Here is an 11,145-nt window from a genome sequence, read left to right on the forward strand (position 1 = left end):
GTTCTGAGAGTGCCGGTCTTCTGGTGATCCCAAGAGCAAAGAAGTGTTCCGCTGGTTCGAGAGCGTTCTCCATCTGGGCACCGGTGCTGTGGAATGCTCTTCCCCCTGAGATTCGATCTGCAACCTTAGTGGAAATGTTTAAATCTAAGCTTAAAACTCACTTCTACTCTATAGCAGATGAATAACCTACTCTTCTTGTTGGCTCCAGAGCAGAGGAATGTATAATAATATTCTAAAAAATAGTCTGTGTAATATAGTGTAATAATCCGTGAAGCCCTTTGAGACTCTTCGTGATTTAGGGCTATACAAATAAAAATGACTTGACTTGATGGTCTCACAATTTCATCTGTAGCCTATGTCCACAACCTCCTGTCGAGTGTAGTGGTGTAACACCGAAGCATGTGTGGATAGAGCCCAAAAACAATTATATAATACCTACACAAAAAGCTCTGAAGAGGAGAGCCAAGAGCGTCTATGCGCACCGCAATATTGGATCAATTTGAATAAGTACCTACACATTCCTCTTTCATTTGAACATCCAACACAATTAGTGTCAACCCATGATAACATAAGTCTGTGGGACCCGTCCATTATGGCCAACTGTCTAGATACAGAAATCAGTAGCCCAAATGATGCTGTGTAATTCTCTGGGATGTCAACACAGGCTCATTCTTCCAGAAGCCTTATTTTAGTTTTATTTATCCTTTAAGCCGAAGGCGAATATGGTCCTTTGCTAATTTCCGGCAGAAAAAAACCCTGGTGCCAGAAATTCAATGTATCTTTACTTTCAATTCCAAGAATCCCATAAAGACATATAATATACATAAACATAAGGCACCTGCTTAATGAACGACTTGGGAGTCATAGAATTGACGCATTAACCTGGGTCAAAAAAGAGTTTAATCCAGGACCACAAAAACAAAAGACACTTAAACTTGATTTCACGCATGCGGGAGAGAGCGGCATCACTCACTTATACTCTCGCAGCCTTTTGCTGGGTCTCGGAGCATTTTATTGGCAAAGTTTCAAACACATTATCTTGATCAGAACAGATCATATGCTCCTACACAAACACGTGGATTACCAAAAAGCAATATGATTGCAAATCTTTGACAAGCACATTTTGCATGCATTATTAACTGAGCAATAAAATGAATTTGAAAAGATGACCGCTCTAATTAACCCCTGCCGCTGTCGTGACAACAGGGAAAAGCTAAAAAGAAAGCTGATCATCGTAATACTAGTAAATGATTTAACATATAAAACGGTATGCCATTACAAATACATACCTCACGCGGCCAGCAGCGTTTCCGTCTTTTGGTAGCATGAATATGCAGAAAAGAACGGAGCCCTCAAAAAACAGTAAATGTAGTGATTATAAACTGTAAAAACCTTGACATTTAGGCATTTTAAAAACACTTAAGAACCCGCTCATCGTTCTTCCAGCACATTAGCACTACTACTTCCACACGTAAATCAGTACGCATAGTTGAAGGTTTTGGCATGGATGAGTGCAACTCATCTCAGTTTCTTGGTGTCAATATTAATGATCCCGGGAGAAAAGAACTGCTAAAAAAAATTCTGGGTGGATGTTTTATAAGTAGAGTTATAAAATCATGGATAAACGCTTGAGATTGTTATGAAGTGTTGCTTTAAGGTTAAAATTTATATACACTATTTAAATAAAAAGACACAGCCTGTAACCCCAAAGTATGTCATTGGAAGGTTCAGACGGGACAAATCTTTTCATTTAGCAGTAAATGTGATTCATTTGAAAAATGAGAAGATATCAAGCAGAGTAATCGCCGCTATTCTCACCGGCACACTTGTGTTTCTGAGCTCTATCCGGATCTGAGAATTTTTGATCGCAAATCGAGCAAGAAAAAGGTTTCTCACCATTGTGCTTGCGTGTGTGTTTTTTTAATGTCCCATTATCAGCGAATTTCTGACCACAAATAGAGCATGCAAAAGGTTTTTCACCAGTGTGGATTCTTGTGTGTACTTTCAATTTCTCACTCTCAGCGAATTTTTTATAACAAATTGAGCAGGTGAAAGGTTTCTCACCAGTGTGAGTTCTTGTGTGTTTTTTTAAGCTCCAATTTTCTGTGAATTTCTTACCACAGACATTACATGCAAAAGGTCTCTCACCAGTGTGGATTTTTGAGTGAATTGTTAAATTCCCGCTAGCACTGAATTTTTTACCACAAATTGAGCAGGCAAAAGGCTTCTCACCAGTGTGGGTTCTTGTGTGAGTTTCCATGAAACACTTTCGACTGAATTTTTGACCACAAATTTTGCATGCAAAAGGTTTCTCACCAGTGTGGATTCTTGTGTGGACAATTAAATTCCAACTAGCGGTAAATTTTTTACCACAGTTTGAGCAAGAAAAACGCTTCTCACCGGTGTGAATTCTTGTGTGTACTTTCAAATTCGCACGGTGAGTGAATTCTTGACCGCATATTGAGCAGGTAAAAAGCTTCTTACAACTGCGGTTTTTTATGTGTTTATTTAGGTGACTACGCCGAGTGAATTTCTTATCACAAATGGAGCAGGCAAATGTCTTCTCAATGATGTGGGTTCTTGTGTGCTTTGTTAGGGACTCACGTTGACTAAACTTTTGACCACAAGCAGAGCAGGCAAAAGTTCTCTCACCAGTGTGCGTTCTTTTGTGTCTTTTGGAAGCTGAAATATTTGTGAATTTTTTACCACAAATAGAGCAGGGAAAAGGCTCCTCACGTGTATGCGTTTGTGTGTGTTTTTTAAGAGCCGCTTTTACAAAAAACCTTTTACCACAAATTGAGCATGCAAAACGTTTCTCACCGTGGGTTATTGTGTGTCTTACCATGTGTTCCTTAAGGCTGTATTTTTTACCACAAATTAAGCAGGAGAAACCTTTCTCCCCAGCGTGGATTACTGAGTGATTTTTTAAGTGTCCTTTCCGGCCAAATTTTTGACCACAAACTGAGCAGGAGAAAGGCTTCTCGCCAGTGTGGGTTATCATGTGCCTTTCCATGTTATCCTTCTGGCTGAATTTTTGACCACAAATTGAACAGGAAAAACGTTTCTCACCCACGTGAGTTTGTCCGTGTGTTTTTAAAGATCCACTACGAGCAAATGTTTTACCACATATTGAGCAGGCAAAAGGTTTTTCACCTGTGTGGGTTCTTTTGTGAATTTTTAAGGACCCACTAGCAGTGAATTTTTTACCACAAATGGAGCAGGCAAAAGGTTTCTCACCCGTGTGGATCCTCATGTGCAAAGTCAGATTACCCTTTTTTTTAAACTTTTTTCCACACTGCGAACAATTTCCATCTTTACCCTCAGAGTGACTCGCGGCATCAGCTTCTGACAATTGTTCGCCATTAGCGTGTGTAGAGCGTGATGTGTTATCATCATCACTGGTCGCGTGCTTACTGGAGCTGCATCTCACCGGCTCTTTCCATTTGTCTTCGCTCCGCAATGTCATGGGAAACTCTGTCAGATGTTTCTCCTCTTTCACCTCAACAGGATGCGACTCCTCCTTTTTAACGCTAGGCAACCCTGAGTCCTGACCCCCAGGAGTAAGATATATTTCAACATCTGCGGGACACAAAACACATCAAGTCTTGTACAATTAAAGTTTTTTTTTTGAATGATGAAATGGAACTAATGGGGAAAAAAGAATAGTAAAGGTGGAAAATATGAAAAATAAAAATAATGTGTTTGCAGAAAACAAACAATTACAGTTCAAAGTTGATCTGTAAGTACAGTGACTAGAAGTAGATTTCTGTGGCTGATATAGTTTTTCCTTTTTATTTTCTTAAAACCCTTTTGTGAATATTTCAATGACCCCTAGTGGTGTAAACATATGTTAAATTAGGCCTCTCAGATACCAGAAGACTTGAGTTGACGCACGAGGTCACTGTGACTTGTCCTTGCTTAGCGCATTCCTATCTACAAGCATTTGAGCACACACATATGTATATATATATATATATATATATATATAGATGAACCAATTAAGACCATATTGTCAGGTTGGCACATTGATCACGCTGAGTCGCCCTCGATGTGGGTAGGCGGCCAAAACAGTGTACAAATTGGGGCCATCTTAAATAAGGCAGACTTCTTCCGCATCATGTGGAATAAGGTTGGTTCTTATTACTTGTATAGCGAATATTTAAGAAAAAAAAAAACACACGGTTGAGGTTCAGGCCAAACCTGGCACCAACCTTGATCTCCAGTGCGCTCAGGATCCCCAGTCACGGGAAACTCTTTGAAATGTTTCTCCTCTTTTACGTTGACAGGTTGAGACTCTTCCTCTTCCTTTTTAACGCCAGATGACTCCGGCTCATGCCGCCCAGGAGGAAGATACCTTTCAACCTCTGCGGGGCACAAAACACGTTTAGTATTGCAAAATCAAACTGTTTGAAAGAATGAAACACATGTGGAAAAAGAATAGAAACTTGTTATATTATTATTCAAATATTATAAGACTTGAGCTGACCTTGCTCATTCTTTCGTTATAATCGGCCATAGAATCGAGGACAGAGAAATTTGTCCAATACAATTACTGCCTGTTTCAGAACTGCCCTCACATGTTGTGTTAATGGGATGCCATTTTGAAAGTGTTGTGTTGCTTCAATTACGTCACAGCTCTGTAGCAAACAGGCCAGATGGGTCAAATTTGAAACTTAATTTCTTGAGTCCCCAGCGGGTGGAATTTTTTGCAACATCTTTGCATAATTGTAGGGAGGAATACTACACATTCTGTTACTGATTGAAAACAAAAATCTGTTTGGGACCACCTTTGAGCAAGCATTTAAGAGAAATGAAATGGGCTGAGTTCAGGCCAAACTTTACACAGACCTTGATCTGTGGTGCTCATAGGAGCCTCAGTCACGGGGAACTCTGTGAAACGTTTCTCCTCTTTCAGGTCAACTGGCCGCAAATCTTTCTCCTCCATTTTAATGCCAGGCAACTCTAACTCTTGCCATCCAGGAGGAAGATATTTTTTTACATCTGCGGGGCACAAAACGCATTTGGTTTGAAGAATTGAGGGGAAACAAATAGGTGGAAAATACAGAAAATAACATGCATGAAAGGTATACAAGATGAGAGCGCACATGGGTGCAGCACCTAACAGCGCTTTGGCCAGTTTTCTTTTTCTGACCATTCTTTTATCTCTTTTACTTTGTCATTGGTTCAATGCCTGGTCAATAATGTCCATGAACTCATTTACCTGGGACTGAGAATGGATTTCAACCTTTTGTCAACTTATACGACACCTATCATATCCTGAGTGAAATCCAGAGAGCCCCTGGGATCTCCATGGGTGGCCAGCCCAATCACAAATGACCAAAAAGGTGTAAGGAACGGAATCAGGAACAAGCCTGTAGGTCAGGCCTAGATGCTGGGCTAAGGAAGACTTAGCAGTTCCGATCATCGTCCTGATCAACACCAGATCAAAATGAACTGATTGGAGTTATGGATTGCTACAAATAGGTTCGTCCAGAACACATGGTTCCTACAGTTTAAGGCAACTTAAATACAGGACTTTTTATTGGCTTTTGAAATCAAATTTCAGACCAAGTCGGGAAAAAAAACATAATTGAAACAAACCAAGCAAAAAAGCACAGATATTTCTTGCACACAATACATCGTGCCTCGTCCACATTACTTGACTTTTAGCCAAGCGAAAAATGTTCGCTGGACAGCAACTTCATGGTCCAAAGTGAAGGTCTTTGTCCAAAGTTTCTATGTGTATTGTGCGTAGACCCAAGACATGAGTCTGCTCTGAAAGGCCCGACTGAAACCACATCATCGTTTTGATAGTTTCATTTTTGTGATCATGTGATGTTGCCACAATGGTAGATTGGTAAATTAATAAAAAAAAGACAATTGATAAATGTTACTAAATATATTTAGTTCAAATATAAATTTTATTGGGTTCACATTTTTTTTTTACTTTTGAAAATTGGATTTAAGACATTTTAATGCCAATTAAGGCCTTACTTTTAGAAATATTAATCAAATACCTTTTAGGACTTTTCAAGGATCCGCGGGAAAACTGGAACTGTAATGTGGTCATAAGGAGCTTTGACCCGTTGGTGTTCCTGCACATCTTAGCCTCCCCATCATCCACTGACCTTGTTCTGATGCACTTACAACATAGGCAAGTCGACAAGCACTGGTTGGTTGGATCCCTTAAGCAGTGGGTTGTAGGGGCACTGTTTCATGTGGTGTGTCTTGGGCAAGTACAGCCTGGTGGCGCACATCCCTCTTTAAGCCCATATACATTACCTTGCCTAATATATATATACTGGACTGTCTCAGAAAATTAGAATATTGTGATAAAGTTCTTTATTTTCTGTAATGCAATTAAAAAAACAAAAATGTCATACATTCTGGATTCATTACACATCAACTGAACTATTTCAAGCCTTTTATTATTTGAATGTTGCTGATTTTGGCTTACAGCTGAAAAAAACTCAAAAATCCTATCTCAAAATATTAGAATACTTCCTCATACCAAGTAAAAAAATAATTTTATAACAGCAAAACTAAATCAAACATTTGAAAATGTCCATTGATGCACTCAGTACTTGGTTGGGAATCCTTTTGCACGGATTACTGCATCAAACCGGCGTGGCATGGAGGCAATCAGCCTGTGGCATTGCTGAGGTGTTATTGATGCCCAGGATGCTTCGATAGCGGCCTTCAGCTCATTTGCATTTGTAGGTCTGGTGTCTTTCATCTTCTTTTTAACTTTACCCCACAAATTCTCAATGGGGTTCAGGTCAGGGGAATTAGCAGGCCAATCAAGGACAGTGATGCCATGGTCAGTGCACCAGTTACTGGTGGTTTTGGCACTGTGGGCAGGTGCCAGATCATGCTGGAAAATGAAATCCTCATCTCCATAGAGGTTTTCAGCAGATGGAAGCATGTAGTGCTTTAAAATCTCTTGGTACACAGTTGCATTTACTCTGGACTTGATGAAACACAGTGGACCAACACCAGCAGCTGACATGGCTCCCCAAACCATTGCTGACTGTGGGAACTTCACAATGGATTTCAAGCAACTTGGATTTTGCTCCTCTCCAGCCTTTCTCCAGACTCTGGCGCCTTGACTTCCAAATGAAATGCAAGACTTGCTTTCGTCTGAAAAGAGGACTTTGGACCACTCTGCAACTGTCCAGTGCTTTTTCTCCATAGCCCAAGTCAGACGCTTCTTCCGTTGTCTTGAGTTCAGAAGTGGCTTGACCATGGGAATACGGCTATTGTAGCCCATTTCCCGGACACGTCTGTGAACGGTGGCTTTTGATACCTGGACTCCAGCTTCAGCCCACTGTCTTTGAAGCTCCCCCAAATTCACCAACGGCTCTTCTTCACAATTTTGTTAAGGCTGCGGTCATCTCTCTTGGTTGTGCAGCATTTCCGGCCACATTTTTCCCTTCCAACAGACTTTTTGTGGTTATGCTTTGAAACTGCACTCTGTGAACAGCCTGCTCTTTGAGAAATTTCTTTTTGTGTCTTACCCTCCTGATGGAGGGTATCAATGATGGTCCTCTGGACAGCAGTCAGATCAGCAGTTTTCCCCATACTTGTGATTTAGTTTACTGAACCGAGCTGAGTGATTTTAAGGCTCAGGAAACCCTCGCAAGGTGTTTCGAGTTAATTAGATTATTCAGGTGATTAGTTGAATAGCCTACTTGTATACTTTTTCATGATATTCTAATATTTTGAGATAGGATTTTTGAGTTTTTTTCAGCTGTAAGCCAAAATCAGCAATATTCAAATAATAAAAGGCTTGAAATAGTTCAGTTGATGTGTAATGAATCCAGAATGTATGACATTTTCGTTTTTTTAATTGCATTACAGAAAATAAAGAACTTTATCACAATATTCTAATTTTCTGAGACAGTCCAGTATATTCTTTCATTTAAGTCTTCGTTTACATGTTTATCCCAGAGTGCCATGTTTCTTGTAAAAATGACAGCAAAGACAATTCCAATTCCTATCCTCCTATACAAATTTTAAAACAAATTCAAGTTATTGCAAACCCTTTAATATTTTGGCAGATTCATACAAAATAGCTTGCATTAAAGTTATTGCAAGATCCTTGATAGGTTTTTATTTTGTTTTAATATAATTAGGTATGGAGCATGAACGGTGTGGACTACTGGAGAGAAAAACAGAATGTCAAGGATATTTTTGCTCTGTTAAACCCACCTTAAAGTTGCTTGTGAACCGCGTACAACAGTCCATGTTCCGTCTCCTCTGGCTCTCTCTGAAGCTCCTCTTTGAACCTCGTGCACATTTTGCTCAGGCTTGAGGATCTTGCTTCATTTCTGCAAGGTTAAATATATAAATCTAAACTGCATATGGATTGATACAACTTTGGCATCCACTATATATAAATGGATACAACTGTGGACCTATACTATGTATGGATGCATACACTTGGGGCCTTTTATAATACATGTTTATTCAGTTGTTAATATTGAACACCTGCAAAGGAAATTGCGTAGGTTGCTTGTTTGTTATTTTGATTATTATTGCGCACCATTGGTCACCATTTTGACTTGGATGCATCTTTTTAATTCATTATTACTATTGGACAATTATGTGATTTCCCACACCTTTTAGGGTGGATCTTTTGTTACGTAGGACAGGGGTTGGCGACCAAAAATGTTCAAAGAACCATATTGGACCCCCCAAAAAATGGTTTGAGGCGGCATTAGCTCAGGAGGCAGAGCGCTTGTCTTGGGATTAAGATTATGTCGAAGTGTCCTTGGGCAAGACACTGAATCCCTAATGCCCCCAATAAGCGGGTCGGCGCCTTGCATGGCTGCATGGCCGCTATTGGTGTGTGAGTGTGAATGGGTAAATGTGAAGCACATCGTAAAGCTCTTTAGGAGATCTTCATTGACTTGAAAAGCACTATATAAATGCAGACTATTTACCATTTACACAAAATGGATATGGAGTGTCTCAGCTGTGTTCAGTTGCAAGCTCTCAAGATTGCACAAGCCAAGAAATATAATAGGTTCACTGCTTCCACAAGTTGGTGTAAACTTTTCAATTATATTCGTTTTTCATATGACTATTTTAAAGCAGTATCAGGGGGTCAGCTTCAATGTAAGCACATACGGTAATTTGTAACTACTTACTTTCCGAGTAACGTGCTACTATGGGTGTCAGTAAGATGGGGGCAACACTAATACATTATAAATGAAGCAACAGTAAATAATTACTTCTTTTTTTCAGTAACACAATGTGACCTGTGTATTCTTGTGACTGTTCAGTGCCTGTATGGTATATGGAATGACAGTGACGGCGGATAGGACGAAAAAGAGACCACAAATATCGACAAAAACAACCATTCGCCACTAACTTTAGACCCATAAAAATAAGCCAGGAACTGAAAGAAAAACATAAAATGGTTTACTCACAATATTATGACGGAGTTATTTAGTGCTGGCACTGCTACGATTCGAGTTGTCTGGTTCGGAAAAAAGATGCGGTCTAAAACCACCGCAAAGGGTCCGACCTAAAAAAAAAAATACCATCGGAAGTTTTACGGGTCCCACAAAAAAAAGGGTCCGACCTAAAACAATAACATTGGAGGATTTTCGGGTCCCATAAAACAATATCGGTAAAAAATGTGGTATGGGTCCCAGCCACTGAAGTCTCTGTAATACACAAGAATTGTGCACTGGGTTGAGGCTGCGTTCACCATTGTTGGACGCCGTTCACCATTCTTCTTTAAGCAGAAGTGCTTCACCCCATAAAGCGTACCAAAGGAACGTGTCCGTCACAAAAGTTCCGGTCACCAACAGTACTGTTTACGTTTTTAGTTTAAAAACATGGGAACGCATTCATAAAATATATACCTGTCAGGCTCCTCTTATTAATAATCTCAGTTTCCCTTATTAAGTAATAATAAACTTTACAAACACGACGCGGCACCTATTTAATCACAGCAAGACAGACTGTAGAACAAGGGTGTCAAACTTGATTTTCCTGGGTCTGCCAGACTTTGGTTGGGCTGCATCAGGTAAAATATACCACTTTAAAATACATCTTGGAAAAAAACACGAATACATTCGGTAAATGTGTTGCTTTGCTGGTTTCTTTCCTTTTTATTAATGATTTTTGGTACCAGTTTACTTGAAAAAGTCTAGAGCAAAATTTTTGAAAAAATATGTTATTTAAAAGTAACAGTGTGTAAGTGTGTGTGTACTATTTCACCACTCAGGTAGGCGCCTTGCATGGCTGCTATTGGTGTGTGAGTGTGTGTGTGAATGGGTAAGTGTGAAGCACATTGTAAAGCGCTTTGGGAGGTTTTCATTGACTTGAAAAGAGCTATATAAATGCAGACCATTTATCATTTACCATTTACTCAAGGTCGCTGGAGCTCAGAATGGAGCTAAAGTGTTTGATCTCGAAGACACACTACGGGAGCCAGAAGGGGCGACCTTAAAAGAATGAGCCGGACTTGGAGTGACTGAACAGAGGCAATAGTTGGAGTTGATCAGAGCTGGTTTATGTGTCTAGCTTCCGCGGCTAGTGGGAGAAGCTACAAAAATGGCCAGTAAGAGATTGCATGAGCAAATATAATGTGCCAAGCACCGGACGCTGAATTACAGAATTCGATGGCCAATATGAGTGGAAACAATGCAGGATAAAAGGGGGGTATTTTGCCTAAATCAAAGACCTCCGAGAGGTCACTAACATTGAGTAGCAGTGGAAGGCGAGTGGCATTAAAGTACAAAGCCAGAGCAGCTAAAACTAACAACAGCGGCGAGTCATAGCTGGCAGCCAAGTGGCTAATGTTATTGGCTAAAGAAGGAAGGAAAAGGAGATATCTTTATAATGATCCAAAATAAATGTTCTGAACATGGTGTCTTGCAAAATAATTTATCGGAACGTGGAACTTCTGCGACGCAAGATTAAACAAATCCAGCCACGTTGCGTTTTATGACCACGGTCGAGCAGATAAATCATGTTCAATACACGGCAGAAACTCCATCCATTATCTGCACCGCTTATCCTCAGTATGCTGGAGCAGTCATCTTCAGAGTTGCTGGAGCCCATCCCAGCCATCCTTGGGCATTGGGCAGGGGACACCCTGAACTGGTTGCCAGCCAGTCGCAGGGCACA

General features: G+C 40.2%; 1 protein-coding gene across 2 annotated transcripts; it reads right to left on the reverse strand.

Moving 5' to 3' along the window:
• Positions 1 to 882: 882 nt before the first annotated feature.
• LOC148363202 (uncharacterized) lies at positions 883 to 9,723 on the reverse strand. 2 transcript variants are annotated; one of them, XM_088340783.1, is made up of 5 exons: positions 9,435 to 9,723; positions 8,212 to 8,330; positions 4,849 to 5,001; positions 4,212 to 4,364; positions 883 to 3,579 (listed from the first exon to the last, which is right to left on the reverse strand). In XM_088340783.1, the coding sequence occupies exons 3-5, from the start codon at positions 4,943 to 4,945 to the stop codon at positions 1,790 to 1,792; spliced, it is 2,040 nt and encodes a 679-aa protein (XP_088196909.1). In that variant the 5' UTR covers positions 4,946 to 5,001; positions 8,212 to 8,330; positions 9,435 to 9,723; the 3' UTR covers positions 883 to 1,789. The 2 variants fall into 2 exon arrangements, with proteins under 2 accessions (XP_088196909.1, XP_088196910.1); XM_088340784.1 differs by lacking the exon at positions 4,849 to 5,001.
• Positions 9,724 to 11,145: the final 1,422 nt, after the last annotated feature.

The sequence above is a fragment of the Urocampus carinirostris genome, chromosome 7, assembly GCF_059441175.1.
Source record: "Urocampus carinirostris isolate Australia breed hairy pipefish chromosome 7, RoL_Ucar_1.0, whole genome shotgun sequence".
NCBI lineage: Eukaryota > Metazoa > Chordata > Actinopteri > Syngnathiformes > Syngnathidae > Urocampus > Urocampus carinirostris.